The 19350-nt window shown below is 42.1% G+C and overlaps 1 protein-coding gene across 7 annotated transcripts in view; it reads right to left on the bottom strand.

Annotated features, from left to right (window-relative positions):
• INSC (INSC spindle orientation adaptor protein) overlaps nucleotides 1-19350 on the bottom strand; it is a 276146-nt gene that overhangs the window by 111673 nt on the left and 145123 nt on the right. For all 7 annotated transcript variants that reach the window (XM_075928026.1, XM_025186251.2, XM_075928025.1 and 4 more), the window contains 3 exons: nucleotides 19149-19201; nucleotides 13908-14031; nucleotides 3609-3722 (listed from right to left, as the gene is read on the bottom strand). In XM_075928026.1, the coding sequence (XP_075784141.1) occupies nucleotides 3609-3722; nucleotides 13908-14031; nucleotides 19149-19201 (291 nt within the window). The remainder of the gene's footprint in view (nucleotides 1-3608; nucleotides 3723-13907; nucleotides 14032-19148; nucleotides 19202-19350) is intronic.

The following is a 19350-nucleotide window of genomic DNA, read 5'->3' as shown; positions in this document are numbered from 1 at the left end:
GGTCAATTAACAGCCCTACATTTAACTCAAGGATTCAAAGAAAGTTAATTAAATGATCCCACATAAATATATTATATTAGACTATAAGGCTATAAGGGAAAAAGCCTCACTGCAGTTCAAACAAAATAAAACATCTAAGGGTATGTCTACACTGTCACCCTAGTTCCAACTAGGGTGGCTAATGTAGTCATTCAAACTTGCAAATGAAGCCCGGGATTTAAATATCCCAGGCTTTATTTGCATGTTTCCGGGCACCGCCGTTTTTAAATGCTCCGTAGTTCAAACTACCGGCCCGCGGCTGCACGTGGCACGGGCTAGGTAGTTTGAATTAAAACTCCTAATTCGAACTACCGTTACTCATTTAGAAATGGTGGCGCCCGGGAACATGCAAATAAAACCTGGGATATTTAAATCACAGGCTTCATTTGCAAGTTCGAATGACTACATTAGCCACCCTAGTTCAAACTAGGGTAGCAGTGTAGACATACCCTTGGGCTGTGTCTACATTGGCATCCCTTTCCGGAAAAGGGATGCTAATGAGACACTTCGGAATTGCAAATCCAAGGGGATTTAAATATCCCCCGCAGCATTTGCATTTACATGGCTGCCGCTTTTTTCTGGCTCGGGGTTTTTGCCGGAGAAAAGCGCCAGTGTAGACATGATTTTCCGGAAAATAAGCCCTTTTCCGGAAGATCCCTTATTCCTTATTCCTACTTTCAAGTCTACACTAGCCGCTTGCTTTTCTGGAAAAGCAATGACAATCTACTGTAAAATTGTCAGTGTTTTTCCAGAAAAAATTTGCTGCTCCCGTTCGGGCAAAAGTCCTTTTCTGGAAAAACTGTTCCGGAAAAGGGCCAGTGTAGACAGCACAGTAGTCTTTTCCGCAAAAAAGCCCCAATCGCGAAAATGACGATCGAGGCTTTTTTCCGGAAAAGTGAGTCTACATTGGCCATGGACGCTTTTCCAGAAAAAGTGCTTTTCCGGAAAAGCATCCTGCCAATGTAGACGCACTTTTTCCGTAAATACTTATAACGGAAAACTGTTCCGTTTTAAGCATTTCTGGAAAAGGGTGCCAGTGTAGACGTAGCCCATTAGTATCCAACCTACTGGAAGTATTTTTATTAACTTCTGACATCTTTAAACCAAACCCAAATTACTTGTTCATAGTCGGCCAATAATTTAAATTGCATATGGCTCCTGGAAAGTTTGATCAAAAAATTGGCATCAATTAATGTACATATTGCAAGCCTCTGGTTTCAATGATAAAATAAAACCTAAAATTACTTGTCTAGTTTAATCTGAAATTACTCAAACTTTGTGATTCATGTATTATTGATTCAGCCATGAGTCTATTCTTGTAGAAACATCTTCTTGTAGAATAATTATTTTCTTTTAGATTTAAAAGCAAATTTATAAATACAAGCTCTTTTGACATTAGTCTTTACACTCTTTCTTGAAATGCTTTGTAGGGACTTCAAGTAGAGTTCTAGTGTCTTACAATGTACTTTCAATTTTAAAAACACACCAACAAAACACTGTAAGCCTACCCTTTATTAATGCCAAATATTTCCAAAGGCTGGTAAAATGACTGACAGATAAAAATTAATTCTGCATTTGTCTACTGCCCTTTCCTGTTGAAAAGGACATGATCAGTTAATTTCCTACAGAGTTTCAGTTAAATTCATACATCCATCCAGAAATTCAGTTTATCATTCAATAGGTCTCAGAAGAACATGATAGTCCCTGAAGATATTCTTGCAATGGCTCATGGAATTAAATAGTTAAGCAAATCATATAAAATTTAAAATATGCCCAGCTAGTTGCAGATTTAGAAATGTTAAAGAAATGCTAATGGTCCATTCTCTTCTAGGTATGTCCATGTAAGTTTCATCAATATTAACAGGTGGTAGGCAGGACTACCAAGGGAACAACTGAACCCTTTATTTTCAAATATCCTCCTGGCCATGACAGACTTCCCACTGATATCAATTGAGATTGTGTATGGATTGGGGTTGTAAGAAGAAAATATTTCTGAATGGCACAAGGTGAATTTTCAAAATACTTTACTAGTGTAATATAAGGTTAGTTTTCTCTGAAGCATAAAATTCCTGTGGTCAGCAGGTCAGAAAGGGGTCATTCCAATGTCAGTGAAACTGGGGGTGAACATTATTAAGAAGCCCAAACAAATCTGTAATTCATCAAAAGCCTATCCTAAATATTAAATGGCAAAAGATTAAACATACAGGAAAGCAGCCAGCCCTCTAGACAATTCAAACTTCAGTAAACAAGCTTAGGCTCCAGAATGGATGGTTCTTCTGGGCGATCAGTGATATGATGTAAATATCTCCTGAGCAAATATGCTGTGTTCTATTTGTGTTCAGCAGACTGGACCATGGACTATTTCAGGAGGACTATATATATATATATTAGTCTCTAAGGCATAGGTTCTCAAACTGGGCGGGGGGCGTATGCCCCCCTGGAATATGTGAAGAAATTCCAGGGAGGGGTGCAAGGCGACCCATCCCCCCCACCCCATCCCCCATCAATCATCCCCAAAAAAAGAGCCTGGTCTCAGGAATTAAAGGGGCCGCAACTGTTTTTCCTTTTTTTTTTTTTTTGCTCAACAAGTTTTGCTGCTATTTTGGGGGAGAGGGAGAGTTTCTCAAAAATCAAAAAGGGGGCATGATGCTAAAAAGTTTGGTAACCATTGCTCTAAGGATATGTCTATACAGCAACATTATTTTGAAATAACTAGCGTTATTTTGAAATAACTTAGTCCACGTTTACACAGTAGGCAGTTATTTTGAAATAATGTCAGAATACTGTCAAGCTGAAGGACTTCTTACTCCAACTCCTGTAACCCTCATTGTACAAGGAGTAAAGCAAGTCAGAGGAAGAGTGCTCTGTTTTGAAATATGTGCTGTGTAGACACATCCTAAGGTTCCATAGAACTCCTCACTGTTTTTAAAGGTCTGGATAACACGGTTACCCCTCTGAGACTATTTCAGGAGGGTTCAGAGTTCCATCATTACTATTAGCCCCATGCAAAGGAATTTAAGGGGAGAAATATTGAATTAGTACCTCACAAAAGATTTCAACCTCTAAGTAAATAGCTGTGTTATGAACACCACAATTACATTAAAACATGTCAGTACTGAGATAGGGTCACATATTCCATGACACTTACAATGCAATGGCATCTGTGCCATTCTTTCCCCAGTTGCTTCTGCCCTGTATATCCATATTTTTGGATTTTTTAAATAAAAGGGAAAAAAGGGTTTCTTAAAATAAAAATATTTTTCATTACACTGGATTAGCTTAAATAAAAGGGATCAGCCTTATGCACTACAGAATTTGTATTACAATCTGTATAGTATATTTATCATAAATATCCCACCAGGAACTCTAAATCATCCAACAAGCCCCATAATACATGATAATTAATCTAGTTCTAGACTTGCATCTGGATTCCGTTACTCACCCTCTCAGAACAAAAAGCAACTTCCCCAGCAGTGCATCCCTCAACACTTGGAAAACATCTGGGCAATTGCAACTATACTGAAACCAGCAAGTAAACTCTATGCTGAACCAATCTGTGTGCTCCTTACCTTGGCTATGATGCGGCACAACTGAGCACCTTCTTGAGTGAGACTGAATAAACCGCTGGTAGATGACTCTATGATATATATATCATCTGACGAATTTATTTGTCTCACAAGGTTCTGTGCAATACAAAAAAGATAATAAACACTAGTTACTTCCAATGAGAAGAATCAAAGGGAGAAGCTGTGGGAGGTTTTTTGGTGGAGTAAGTGAATCTAGTCAGTTTAACCAGCTTCAAAGTTACTAATAAGAAAGAAAGAAAGAAAGAAAGAAAGAAAGAAAGAAAGAAAGAAAGAAAGAAAGAAAGAAAGAAAGAAAGAAAGAAAGAAAGAAAGAAAGAAAGAAAGAAAGAAAGAAAGAAAGAAAGAAAAGCTGTATGGGCTAAATTCTTCCCTTGTTAACACTAGGGTACCATACTTATTCCAACTGTGTAGATGTAACTGAGGGCAGAATTTTCCCATACAACTCTCTGGCTGTGTCTACACTGCACCCCTTTTCTGGAAAAGGGATGCAGATTAGACACTTCGGAATTGCAAATCCACGGGGGATTTAAATATCCCCCGCGGCATTTGCATTTACATGGCTGCCGCATTTTTCCGACTTGGGGATAAGCCGGAGAAAAGCGCCAGTCTAGACGCGATTCTCTGGAAAATAAGCCCTTTTCCGGAGGATTTCGTATTTCTTATTCCTACTTTCAAGTAGGAATAAGAAATCCTCTGGAAAAGGGCTTATTTTCCAGAGAATCGCGTCTAGACTGGCGCTTTTCTCCGGCTTATCCCCAAGCCGGAAAAAAGCGGCAGCCATGTAAATGCAAATGCCGCGGGGGATATTTAAATCCCCCGCGGATTTGCAATTCCGACTCGTCTCATTAGCATCCCTTTTCCGGAAAGGGATGCCAATGTAGACATAGCCTCAATGTAGAGATTTCTAATTAGAAAATAATGTATTTAAAATACTGAAGAGAGAGAATTGCAATTAATTATTTAATTTGCTTAGGTCAGCACTGACATATTGGTATGAATCTCCTATCTTTTACACCAGAGTAATGCTGCAGACTACTGACCTAACGGGTCTTTTCTCCTTCTAGTTTGCATGGTTCTAATAACAGGCTTCTGCTAAGATCTATTAAATACCTTTGAATTATAGAGGAAGTCTCATGGGTCAGTGCATGACCTTTTGACAGAAAAACCACTGATTAAGTCTCCAGTAAATGTATATGATTAAATTCATATTTTCTTTTTAAATTATCTGGTTTTACGTATTTACCGCTGCATCTGCACAGACTAAGAGGGTTGTTAGAAGAACAGAGACTGCATGATGCTAATTAAATGTTCTCTCCACCCATGCATATCATCATCACAAAGAAGAAATACATAATGATAATGGTCTTTAAGAATTAAAGATGCACTGTTTCTCTTTTTCTCACATCTGTGAAAGAAGTTCAGAGAAAAATCCCACATTTTCTAAGCTTATATCACAAAATTCAGTCTTCTTCTCATCAACAGATTGTATTCCTGTCTAACTTTTAGTACCACACACACACACACACACACACACACACACACACACAAAGCCACAAAACTCTATTGCTTTACATTTCAACATTAATCCAGATCAGAATAAAATCCCCATAATGCATGGCAACATCAATCAGGACAGAGAGCTGCTACTACTGAGTTGGCTACTGTGACCATGTTTTCCAAACCAAAATGGGGACACATCATATAAGGGTACTACCATCAAACTTCAGTCACACCCCCTGTTAGCCACACTCCTAACCCCATTAGCCATGCCCCTACCCGGTTAGCCTCTCCCCTGACTGCTTAAGCCCCATCTCCCTGCCACAAGGAAGTCCCAGGGTCAAGTACTTCCAGGGTAAAGATGGATACATGACTGGAAGTAAAAGGTGTCAGGTCAACCCTCTAAGAACTCCTCCCACCATCCTCCACAAAGGATGGGCTTGGGCCCCATAGGGCTGTACCAATAGCAGATTTGACCAATCGGGGCAGTGACGGGGCAGAATGATCTGTCCAGAAATGGGTCTTGTGATGCCACTAAGAATTTCTGTTACCACCCTCTACCAATCAGGATAGATTTGGGCCTCATAGACTGCCCCAAGAGTGGATTTGACCACGGTGACACATGATATGACAAAGGATGTTTTTTCTGATGTGTCAATTTATGTATATGAAAAGTCATACAAAAGTACAAAAATTAAATCACATTTAGTTATACGTTTAACAAATCACCTTCATTGAAAAGAACTGCATGAAAAGAAATACAAAATTCAGGAAAAAATAAATATATATAGGTTAATACAAAATTTACATTGTCATTTTCATCATTCATCTACTGTTGAAGTTGATGGCATATTGTTCCACTTGTACTTGTTTGAAGAACTCAGCTTGCTCAATAATTGTTTCTTCTTCTTAATTTTTTTAAACATCTCTTGGCAAGTATATGACTGATTCATTTGGATCATCAAGAGAGATTTTACAGTTTCAATGGTCATCATGACTTTTCAAATCCCCAAAAGTTGTTAATCAGCAAAAATGACCTTTTGAACACAGCGTTCGTACCCAGCAGCAAGGGGACAAATTTGCACATTTTCTTTATGTTTGGAATATTAATGTTTTCATGGGGAAAATCTTTAAGTATATTCAACCATCTCAGATCTGTAGATAATTTCTCCTTGTCCCATTCGGCTAGCAAGTTCTCATTAAGATATGATTTAAGGATACAAAGTTCATTAAAAAGATCATCATGTGACAAAGTGGGAAGTGCACTTTAGAAAAGGTTCCATGTCATAAGAACATAAGAACGGCCGTACTAGGTCAGACTAAAGGTACATCTAGCCCTGTATCCTGTCTGCCGACAGTGGCCAGCACCAGGTGCCCCAGAGAGGGTGGACCGAAGACAATGATCAAGAGATTTGTCTCTTGCCATCCCTCTCCAGCCTCTGACAAACAGAGGCCAAGGACACCATTTTATTCCCTGGCTAATAGCCTTTTATGGACCTAACCTCCATGAAATTATCTAGCTTCTCTTTAAACTCTATTATAGTCCTAGCCTTCACAGCCTCCTCTGGCAAGGAGTTCCACAGGTTGACTATACGCTGTGTGAAGAAGAACTTTCTTTTATTAGTTTTAAACCTGCTACCCATTAATTTCATTTGGTGTCCTCTAGTTCTTCTATTTAGGGAACTAATAAATAACTTTTATTTATCAGCCCTCTCCACACGACTCATGATTTTATAGACCTCTATCATATCCCCCCTCAGTATCCTCTTTTCTAAACTGAAAAGTCCCAGTCACTTTAACCTCTCCTCATATGGGACCCGTTCCAAACCCCTAATCATTTTAGTTGCCCTTTTCTGAACCCTTTCCAAGGCCAAAATATCTTTTTTGAGGTGAGGAGACCACATCTGTACACAATATTCAAGATGTGGGCGTACCATAGTTTTATACAGGGGCAGTAAGATATTCTGGGTCTTATTTTCTATCCCTTTTCTAATAATTCCTAGCATCCTATTTGCCTTTTTGACCGCCGCTGCACACTGTGTGGAAGTTTTCAGAGAACTGTCCACAATAACTCCAAGATCTCTTTCCTGATTTGTCGTAGCCAAATTATCCCCCATCATACTGTACGTATAGTTGGGGTTATTTTTCCCAATGTGCATTACTATACACTTATCCACATTAAATTTCATTTGCCATTTTGTTGCCCAATCACTCAGTTTGATGAGATCTTCTTGGAGTCCCTCACAGTCTGCTTCTGTCTTGACTATCCTAAACATGTCTTTTCCAGATCATTCCATTCAGGGCTAGATAATTCAGATAATTAACAAAGAACCCCCCATTACCAGCTGCACCAGATCCAAATCACAATGAATATCATCATTAGACATTTTCTTCTGCAGTTCTCTTAGTTTGAGCAGCAAAAACTTTTCTTCTAAATTCTGATACAAGCACAAATATTCACGAGGCTTCTGGCGCCGATACTTTCTGCCCCTCCATTTTGGAAACAGCATCATGGAAAATAGTGGCAACATTGTTTAAGAACCACGACCAAAGTTCTGACTTAGGATCTTTGAAAAAATTCTTAGAATAATGGGGGTATTTTCAACTGATAAAAAATAAGCTCATAGCAGTTGAAACATTACCACCAGGATTTGACAAGTCAGTGTATCTACTCGCCTGTGGCAAGTAGATTTCAGCCGGTCGCCCCATTCACCAGCGGCACGCACATATGCAATGCGGGTCTGGTGCATGTGCAGTGCGGAGCTGGCGAGTGGATTTCGCCACGGTTTGTCAAACCCTGATTACTACTATTCTTTCAAGAGCAGGCATCAGTCTCAGAAATCCAGTGTTTGAATATAACAAAACTGGTCTGTAGTCCACTTCAATAAAATCACAAAATTATTTCAGTATCTCCATTCACACAGTATAAATGTGAAAAAAAAGAATAGTTTTACAACAACAACTTCCACATCAACTGGAAGAACATCAGATGTGGAGTTAATAGTATTGTTGCAAATGCGTGCCATGAAACCAATCCCTACCAATGTTCTCTTGCAGCTAGCCGACATTTTCTAGAAAAGATTCTTAGAACCTATGCATTTTGTACCTCCAAAGTTAGTATTAGTGTTATCAGTTAACATGACAACAATCTTATCAACAAGTCTGCTGCGGCTCAGAACAGAGAAAACAATCATTTAGTTGGTCAATTGTCTCACGTCACGACGTCTGTTCAAGAACTTTCACATTAACTCCAGTACTTTCATGAAAATATCTGACTAAGATAGGAACAACTTTTTGACATTTTGTGGTTAGATGAATCTACCATTGCAGTGAGACATGGAGTTTCGTCCAATTCCCGTTGCAAAATCTTTTGAGCTTCTGAAGCAAGAAAGTTTTTCACAGTTGCTTTGCTTTTTGTTCATGCCAATGAAAATTTAGGTTCAAACAATGTGGAAATTATCATAGAGGTGCAATCTACAGATCTGAAACTGTGATGGTGTTTTACAGTGTGATATGCAATTACCACTTACTTTGCCACAAGCTCCATTTTAACAGAATCATCTTTTATAATAAGTCTCTTCATTGAAGCACTGGAAACTACAGAGCTGACGTTTCTTCAACTGAATATGAGTAGTGATGTCAAATTTCCTGTCATGAGCAATTTTTACCTCACAACTACAATGGGTGCAAAATGATACGTGTGGATTTTGCAAAGCCTCATTAGAAGCGTGCACTTTTCATGTTCTTTGCCATCATTTTGACACTAACATAAATGTTTATAGTTAAACTAGTGGGCTGTGCCCCCTGCTCTCTATGTTCACTGACCCCACCTCCTCTGGCCACTACATTCATCAGCCGCCTCCTCCAACCCTCCCAAAAACCCCAACCCTCTCTGATGTGTTCCAACTCAAACACCTCACTTCCCTGGTGCTCCAGCCCGGTGGAGGGGCAGGGAGGACTGAGGGTAAAAGCCTCAGGCCAAATTAACTCTTCTGGGGTTCCAAGGTTAGTGGATTTTGTAGGCTCCCATAGGCTCTGGGGTGGAGCCAAAAAATGAGGGTTAAGTGTGTGGGGCAGTGCTGCCAATGAGTGGGATAAGAGTGCAGGATTTGGGTGGGAGGTGGTGTGCAGAAGTGGGTGAGGTGTAGAGTTTGGTCAGGAGAGAGGTGCAAGAGCAAGGGAGAGTGCAGGAGTGAGCTTGGAGTGCAGGGTCTCATTGGAGGGTCTGTGAGAAGTGGGTGGAGGTATGGGGTTTCAGCAGGATGGTGAATGAGCGGGCTGGGGGTGCGGGCAAGGAACTATCTAGAGATAGCTGGAGTTGCCACAGGAGCAAGTCAGCCTACTGGCATGTCATCAGGGAATCCTATAATATACATACCTGAGATACTGGGAGTATTTCTCAGTGTATGACAGACAATTTATCAGAAAGTGCTCTATTTCTGTTGCCAAAGGGGCTGAGATTTATGCAGCTTCCACAAGTCAGCAACGACAGGCGCACAAAATTCATCTACATAATAAACACGAACCAGTGCTGAAAGGTTCATGTTCAAGCAAAGAGTCTGAATAGAGGCTGTAAAATTCTACAGAATTGTGTCAGCTAAAATATTCTGAGTGATGAAGAAATGCGTAGTGTATATAAAAATGCAGCTGGACAGTTAATCTATGTCATTAGTTTTGAGCCTTAACATTGGTCTAGTGCAGGGCTACTCAACTTTGGAAGCCCTAGGGGACACAATGATACTCACAGCACATGCCGAGGGCCACAGCTTAAGTGTGATTGCATATACATGCAAATATATATGCAAATAGCTTATTTTACACTAATGGGCATGAATACAAAGATTAAGGCAAGACTACACAACATGCAGGCCCCATTTAAGTCAGTTCTGCTGGTATTAATAAAATGCAATGTTTACCCAATTTCCACCCATATGACAGCACTTTTAATGAGCAATGACAGTCCAGGAATTTAACTACTAAAATACATATCAACAGAAGCCCGTTAAAATGAATATTTTTTTGTTTAGGCTCCCACCCGCAGACTGCATGTTGAGCCCCACATAAACCCAAACCGCACCACGGGCCACAAACAGGTAGTGGGCCTCATGCGGCATGTTGAGTAGCCCTGGTCTAGAGTCAGGCTGGTTAATTTGAAGAGGAGGAAAAGGGTTTATTCCAGAAGGTTGCCTCTTAGCCTAAGATATGGCTCCCCACACCTGTCCCTCCCCCACTCTACCTCCCCAGAGAAGTCACTGATTTCCAATTCCACGCAGAGCGCTATGACTCTGCCCTTTAAAAACTAAGAGCCACTTCATGGCACTTACTAAATTTAAAGGGCAGAGGGTCAGCTGAATCAGGAATTAATTGATTCCCAGCTCAGCTGGTACCCGGTCCCCGCTACGCAGCTGCTCTGTCTTTTAAATGTAGTCAGAGACACGCGGCTCTTCTTAGATTTAAAGGGCAGAACTGCGCAGGGACTGGGCACCAGATGAGCTGGGAAACAGCTGATTCCCATTTCTGTGCAAAGCCTGCCCTTTAAATCTAAGAAGAGCCGCGTGGCTCCTACTAAATTTAAGACTGAGCAGCAGCGGGGTCGTGGTGGAACTGGGCTGTCAGGAGAAGGGGGGCCACTTACATGCTGCTTTACTGGCAGCTCCCAACACAACTACCATGTACCCCCAGAGCAGAGGGCCAGAGGTCAGGCACCACCTCCTGTTGCTCCTATTGGCCGGATTCCAGAAAAGCGAGAAAAATCATCAGGAAGCGTCCCTGCACAAATGTGTTTCCTCAGTTGGGGGATGGGAAGAGGAAACAGCAGCATCTAGAAGCAGCTGTATGTGCTGCTCTCCGGTACCTATTCAGTGTTTAAGGGGACACTGGAACAGGAGATTTAAATTAGAGACGGTCACGGAAAATCCGGGACATATGGTCGTTATAGAGTTGGCAGAACTGACCTCAGTAGGCCCACTTAACTCACATATGTGGTTCCCAAGCTCTGTAATACTAATGGACACTAAGCACTAGGACAAAAGGAATAGGTACACCCTTTTGAATTTTGGGAGGGGAGCGGTGGCAGAGGGAGAAGTCATTTTCTAAGAGGGTGCATGTTCTACGCCCGGTAATACAATACAAAACCAAAAAGACTTTATACGGTTTCTAACAGTGCTTTTGTATTAGGTGACCCTCAACTGCTTCCAAGTTTTCATCCATTCAGACACATACCACTCTTCCATATACCATAGTTCAGAGAAATTATTTCTGCTTTCCCTAAAAGGAAGTGGTTTAGTGATTCATACAAAGATAGTTTCATGAACTAAAGGGAAACCTAGTTCTTTACCTTTTAGTTTAGATAAAGAAAAATGGAAAGTCTGAGCACAATCTATTTACTTTATTTGCTAAAATGAAAATGACAAATTATTTACACAGCTATTTATACTTGGAATAATTTGTTGCAATACATGTGGCTACCATAAAGCATAACTAAAGCTCAACAGCCAGCAGCTTGTTACCTTGATTTAGCCAAAAATAGATTCTCTAGCTTCCCATTTCCTGGGCAACAATCTGTTTTAAAACTAAGATATTAGAAAGAGAGTAAGGTAACAAACAGGCCATAAAGGGTTTGACCCTCTTTAAGGCAAGTTACATCCTGCTCTAAGTTAGAGCACAGAAGCAATTTCATTTTGGCAAAGTGTTTAAAGAACTATAACTATTTCCTCCTCTGTGTTCCTTTTCTGTAGTGAAAACAACCTCTCTGGGCTGTATTAGCATGAGCTCTGAAATATGCACTAATACTACAATACACAGACCATAAAAGAATTAATAATGTCATAACAAGCAAGCCACCTGTCTAGCCAGACTGATACAGATTGGCACTGGACTTGGATGTACATATATATATATATTTACCCTGGGAACCTTTTTTAAATGGTAACAACCTACAGTCCCAGTCTTTATTTCAACCACCATTTGGAAACAATAGGGTCTGCAATTATACAGTGTATTTATTGGAAAGGTTATGTGCAGGGAGGGATTCTGTTCTTCAAAGTGCTTTGGTATTACGTGGGTAGGGAGAAAATCTTCCATTTGCAGCAAGGGAAAAAGACACAAACAGTGCTTCTCATTGTTCATTAATTGGTTATTTTCTGGTTTTGTGTGAAAATAGCTAAGGTTTAGTTTATACACATTTACATGTTTCACTCACTAGAACCTAAAATCTAGTACAAATGTGACTTTGTGGGAAAAACCTGTGGAGAGGAGCCAGGCAGCAAAATCTGCCAGTAGGAGTAAAAGCACTCAAAGCAGGGACCATTCCCTGGCAGAAGATGGTAAAATGGGGCCCAATCGGAGCCATCCTTCTCGCCAGCATGTCCCTTGACTGGGAACTGTGCAAGAGAGACCACAGGTCTCACATGGCACCTCCCCACCCTCATATCATGTGACCCTGAGAAAAACTGCAGGGAGAAGCTAAAGGCTCCAGCTGGTAGGGTTAGAATTAGTCGATGCAGAGACCTTTGGGCATTCAGAGAACTTCCCCAGTTTCAGCTGTCCTATGCTGACTGGATGTTTACTCCAATTCCATTTTCCCCCCTCCCTCAGTGTCTCTCCACCTGCCTTCCATACCTATCGTTCTTAATCCCTTTCATCCCCCTTCCTTTGTATTTATCGGACCCTCTCCTAAGCCCGCCTCTCATGGTGTTCTCTCTGCTTGTGCGTTCTATCCTTTTTACTACTCTTTTTGTATGGTGCCAAGCACAACATGGCCCCATTATTGGTTGTTCCTTAGGTACTATCTTAATAAGCATTATAACAATGTAAGTGGAAAAAGATCCGCTGCATTGAATTATTTGAAAACTGCCCAGAGATCAGCTCCTTTAAAGTGCAGAAAGCCTGACAGTATCATAATTATTAGAGACCATCAAAACCAGGTCAATGAACAGAGAAAATGAAGGATAGTGGTGTTCTAGAAAAACTAAAGGCTGTGTCTAAACGACATCCCTTTTCTCGAAAAAGGGTTGTAAATTAGACACTTTGAAATTGCAAATGAAGCCGGGATTTAAATTTCCCATGCTTCATTTGCATAATGGCAGCCTTGTTTTTTTTCCAAAACAGAGCTTTGATAGAAAAATGACAGTTTAGATGGGGATCTTTCGAAAATAAAACCCTTTATTGAAAGATCCTGTACTCCTCCAAAAAGGGTTTTATTTTCAAAAGATCCCCATCTAAACTGTCATTTTTCTATCAAAAAGCTCCATTTTGAAAAAAACCACAGCTGTCATTATGCAAATGAAGCATGGGAAATTTAAATCCCGGCTTCATTTGCAGTTTCAAAGTATCTAATTTACATCCCTTTTTTGAGAAGAGGGATGTAGTCTAGACAGCCTAAGTGTGCATGACATCAGAGAAAGGTAATAGTCCTTCTAATCTTTCCTATTCATATGTGGAATAAATTATGTGCACCAAGGAATGTGCAAATGTGCACGACCATTAGAAACCAAAACCTACCTGTGGGCACCCTGCTAATCAGCAGGGCATCATTTGAATCACTCCCAAATGGCTGCACAAGTGCCCAGCTTACAGGGAGCAATGTGACGGGCTATGTGAGGACTTGAATGGGTTACTTGCAGGGCTTGTCAGATACTCTCTCAAAACACAACTGGAATGGTTTTCAAGATGCTGGAAGTACCAACCTCCGGTAGGGACTTAGGGCTGTAAATACTTCATTTCCATCACTCATAACAAAAAACACCTTCAATATTTTGTAAACAGCAGCCAGCTTTTACTGACCTGTATCTCATATGTTAAGACCAATTCTATCAACTGGCCAAAACACTGTGCAATTGTGGTTAATATTTCATTAATATAAGATTTCATGGACCGTAATGTCTGTTCATCTTCAGTTTGTATGCATCTGAAAAGAAATTGAAAGGAAACAAGTGAGAAAACATACACATTTTGGAGCAAGCCATGCATTTTATGTTCCACAAATGTTAATGCAGATTCAATTGTGCAAGTCAAGATGGAGCCTTATTATAGTTAAATGTCAGAAGTGGATTTGAGTGAAGACTTGCCAGTCCAAGGTAATACTGGGCAAACGATAATAAAATATTATAAACTAACATCTTACAGGGACACAATGCACTCCACAGACTGTGCCAAATTCTGCTTTCAAGCACACTGGGATATATTCAGAGTAACTCCACCATTGTTGACTATAGCTTAGCATTGCTGTGCATCAAATAGCTGCTGCAATCCACCCAGAGGTGCCTGCATTTCAGTTGTAGGTGTATATATCCTCTGTCTGCAAAGCTATTTTTTTCCTCAGTAAACTTATTTAAAATATGGGAAATTAAGTAGGAGGAGGGTCAAGGCCCAAGTGACAGGGTGTCTGTCAATGAAATTAGTCTGGATTTAAAATAGTGTGCCTGAGAACAGAAATAGCCCTGTATACACACAGAGAACTTACCACAACAGAAATAAAGTGATCCCAGGGATTGAATGGAGCAGCCATTCTATCCCCAACAACACTGGGCAACAGTTCTGAAGAGGGGAGATGGAGAATAACTTTTATAGATACATGGGAATTTTGGTAGCCAAACTATTGTTCAACAGTAACAATGATCTCTATGCTAATAATAAGAAATGTTATAAAAAATTTAGGGCACAGTTCCTGGGGTGAACATCTTTACTCTCATCTAATATGTCACTGGATATTAGAACAGCCACAAATAGTAAGAGTCTCCCTTTTATTTCTCATCTCAGAGACTGCCTCACCATTTGTACAGTTTCTCCTCGCATTGTGGAGAGGCATTAATTTTATGCAAAGGGTGCAATGCGATCCACAGAACCATGTATACAACTTCCTACAGCACTTTAGTGGGCCCTGAACCTCTTTTATCCGAGCATTATTGATCAGATGCAGCTCTGCATAGTTTATGAAATCTGATGAGATCTGGGTTGACAACTTTCTAATTACACCCTTGTCCCGCCTCCTGTACCTGCCCTTCCCAGTCCCCTCACACACACTTATTCCTCCACCACCCCTCCATCACTTGCTGTCTCCCACCCACACTCATGTTCACTGGGCTGGAGCAGGAAGTTCACAGGAGACAGCTGGGATGTTGAGCTCCTACACAGAGGGGCCAGAGGGGTTCCTGGCCAATGGGAGCTGTGGAGCCAGAACTCAGGGTGGAGACTGCATGGAGCCCCCATGACCACCCAGCACCTAGGAGTCAGACATGCCAGCCGCTTCCAAGAGCCATGCAGACCCAGGGCAGGCAGGGAGCCTGCGTTAGCCCAGCTGCGCCACTGACCAGTTTTTCAGCGGCTTGGTCAGCACTGCTGGACAAGACCCAGATGCCTAGCAATCCTAGATCCCAGGCTACCATGGTGTGGCTGAAGATATTTATTCATTTTACTTTGTCATGGGCTACATGCAGAGATTATGTAATATTCCCACACAACACTCATTCTCTTGAATTGAGACTTTTAGATCGTATACATAACCAATACTAGTCAGAAAAAGCAAGACAATGAACAGTTCTGTCATTCAACATTCCCATTTACACTCCAGCAGTTTTTAACCTCACCAGTTTCCATTCCCTATTCATAATCCATATAGAATCCTAGGGCTGGAAGAGACCTCAGGAGGTCAAGTCCAATCCCCTGCCCAAATCAGGACCAATCCCAACTAAATCAACCCAGCCAGGGCTTTGTCAAGCCAGGACTTAGAAACCTCTAGGGATGGAGATTCCACCATGTCCCTAGGTAACCCATTCCGGTGCTTCACCACCCTCCTGATGAAAGAGTTTTTCCTAATATCCAACCTAGACCGCCCCCACTAAATCAAATCAGATGCACAAATGGCCTGATTTTGAGAAGAGAGTAGCATTTACAACTCTGAAATCAATGGGTTTGTAGATGGTCAACACATGACAGCGCGGCCTGGTGGTGGTTGGCAATATATTTCCCCAGTGAAGAACAGTCCTGTCTTTCAGTGCCCCCTGGAAAGTTTTCCAGTCCTCCTCTTTACTAAAGAGGGTTTGCCTTTGAACTGTTAGGACCTTTCCAGCTCCCATCTCGGTGGAGGTAAAGGTTCCTGTTGTTGTAATGTCCTTTCAGAGTGGGTAGGGGAACCCAGGTCGGCCTCCCCATTGCTCATTAGTGAGCAGCTACACTCAATACAGTCTTTGCCTCCCCTGACCACTTCCTCCTATGGTCTCCTTCACCTTCTGACTCACACTGTCCCCCTGCTTCTCCTTTGTGCATTTGCACAGGTCTGTGTTGTCAGGTCCCAGGCAGTCCTTTCTCCTCAGATCAGCCATCTGCTCCCTTCCAGTGCCTGCCTCTGAGCTGCTTTAAAGCCCTGCCTCCATCTTGTGCAGGATCTGCAAGTGTATCTGGGCAGAGCTGTGTAGGCCCCAAAGCTGTTCCTTAGTTCCTGGCTCTGCAGTGTGGGGTTTGTCTCCCTCAGAGTATCCTCTAAGACACACACAATGAATACTTTTAAGCAACACGTATTTGCTAGAGAGCAGCAAAACACATTTTCTGTTTTCTGGTGATTATCCATTATGTTGTTTTCTAAAGATGCTTAGATGAGTGGCAGGCTCATTGTTTAAAGTAAATCAAATGGGACTATTGATTGGCATGACTGTGCCAACAAGTTCCATTAGAATCAGCATCAGCATGAGAAGAATTCTTTCACAACATTGTACTGTGCTTATATCAGTGACTAATCTAACTAATGCAAGAGATTGACTATCTGGGCTCAGGAAACCGACTCAAAAAACTTGCAAAAGTACATAAACATCTGGTATCATAATTTTCAAACATGAACCAGGACCACAGATTTCAAACTTGGCTTGAAGCCCTAGCCCCACTGAAGTAATGGTATTTTTGTCATTGATTTCAATAGAACAAGGGTTTTCTACGTTCAAGCCTAACGCTGTGAGCTAACACATCACAAACCACTAGCACTGACCCTTGTACCATGCCTAGTTCCCTATTCAACAACAGATACTAATGAACAGATCAGGGTCTAAACGTGGATAACACTAAGAATCAAACTTAGGGCACTGAGGGCCCAGTAGCCAGATGTCATTTTCATGAAAGCTACACATGCTCAATTAGGGTATGTCTACACTACAGCACTAATTCGAACTAACTTAATTTGAACTAAGCTAATTCGAATTAGCGCAGCTATACTTAAAAACTAATCCAAATTAGCATATTGCTAATTCGAACTAGCATGTCCACACAGAGTGGACCCTAAACAGAGGTTAAGGATGGCCAGAAGCAGTGCCAGCAGGGCATCAGATGAGGACTTAGAGTGTGGAGCTGCTGTCTCAGGCTAGCCGAGGGCTGTGCTTAAAGGGACCCGACCCCCACCCTGGACAGACAGTTCTCAGGGTTCCCCGCTTGCAAAGTGGTCCTGGCTTAGAGTGCCCTGAGTGCCCACATGTGGATAACCACAGCACTCGGCCATCACCCCGGCTGCACTTGCCGCAGGCTGCCATCCAGAGGGAGGGGGCTGCAGGAGACCTTCCACCCCCAGAAGCCTGCAGAGCCAGCCCAGTCCTCCCCCTCGGGGCGTGTACCCCATTCCTCCCTCACCTCCTTCCACTTACCCTTCCCTAGCCCCCCTTCCTGATGTACAAAATAAAGAAAACGTGTGTTCAAAAATAGAATCTCTCCTTATTATACAAAACTGGGGGAGACTGGGAAAAAGAGGTGGGAGAGGGGAGGGCAACTAAAATGATCAGGGGTTTGGAACAGGTCCCATATGAAAAGAGGCTAAAGAGACTGGGACTGTTCAGCTTAGAGAAGAGGAGACGAAGGGGGGGAATATGATAGAGGTCTATAAGAGCAAGAGTGGTGTGGAGAGGGTGCATAAAGAAAAGTTCTCCATTAGTTCCCATAATAGGAGGACTAGCGGACACTAAAGGAAAGGAATGGGTAGCAGGAATGGGTAGCAAGCTTCAAACTAACAACAGAAAGTTCTTCTTCACAAAGCAAAGAGTCAACCTGTGGAACTCTTTGCTGCAGGAGGCTGTGAAGTCTAGAACTAGAACAGAGTTTAAAGGGAAGTGAAATCAAGTCATGGAGGTTGGGTCCATGGAGTGGTATTAGTCAGGGGGTAGAAATGGTGTCCCTGGCCTCTGTTTGTGGAAGGCTGGAGATGGATGGCACGAGACAAATGGCTTGGTCACTGTCTTTGGTCCATCCACTCCAGGGTCCCTAGGGTTGGCTGCTGTCGGCAGACAGGCTACTGGACTAGATGGACCTTTGGTCTGACCCAGTACGGCCATTCTAAGCTCAGGGTCGGGGGTTTCAGTGGACCACCTTGATTTTCATGCAAACCTGCTCCTGGGTGGCCAGGCTGGCAGCTCTCCTGCCCTAGACGGCCACTTTCCTGTGCCTAGTGTGGAGTTCGTGGATGAGGTCCACGATGTCTGCACTAGACCAGGCGGGTGCCCGCCTCTTGCCAGCCTGGTCCCGTGAAGAGGTGGAGGGCTGGGAGGCATCGGGTGGCTGGCTCATGGCGTGCCAGGTGCAGGGTCTGCTGGCCGGCTTGCACCTGGCATGGGCACCGTAGCCAGCCCGTGCCCCTTTAAGGGCTCTGGGGCGGGGAGGGAGCATTCGAGTTTCCCTGGTGGTGCCCAAAGTGGCCACCAGGGAAAGCTGGGGAGGGCTAGCCTCCCACTAGTTCGAATTAAGGGGCTATACAGCCCTTAATGCGAACTAGTATGTTCGAACTAGGCTTAGTCCTCGTGCAATGAGGTTTACCTAGTTCGAACTAAGTGCTCCGCTGGTTCGAATTAAGTTCGAACTAGCGGAGCGCTAGTGTAGGGCCTATGAAAGTTAATTCGAACTAACGTCTGTTAGTTCGAATTAACTTTGTAGTGTAGACATACCCTTAGAGGTTCAAAGAGTGTTAGTTGGATTTTCCTCCCTCATTAAAACTACCACAGCTTGTAACAAATAATTTCAAAGTAAAACTGACTATCCGAATCAGGAAATGTAAGTTACCTTTCCGTGACTGCTGTAAATTCTGAACATTTTTCAATTAAAAGCTTTTCAATCTGCAAGGGGAAGAAAAAGAGGCCAAAAAAAGTGTTTAAAATAATGGATCCATCCACACATGAAGATCTATACATTCATTAAGAAAAAACATTTGATTACAGTAATTAGAAAAAGTTTGATATTTTATGTAACCACCATTTTTTCAATT

The sequence above is a fragment of the Pelodiscus sinensis genome, chromosome 4 (assembly GCF_049634645.1).
Source record: "Pelodiscus sinensis isolate JC-2024 chromosome 4, ASM4963464v1, whole genome shotgun sequence".
NCBI lineage: Eukaryota > Metazoa > Chordata > Testudines > Trionychidae > Pelodiscus > Pelodiscus sinensis.
Note: the sequence above shows the minus strand (reverse complement) of the source record. Positions and strands in the feature narration are given on the sequence as shown.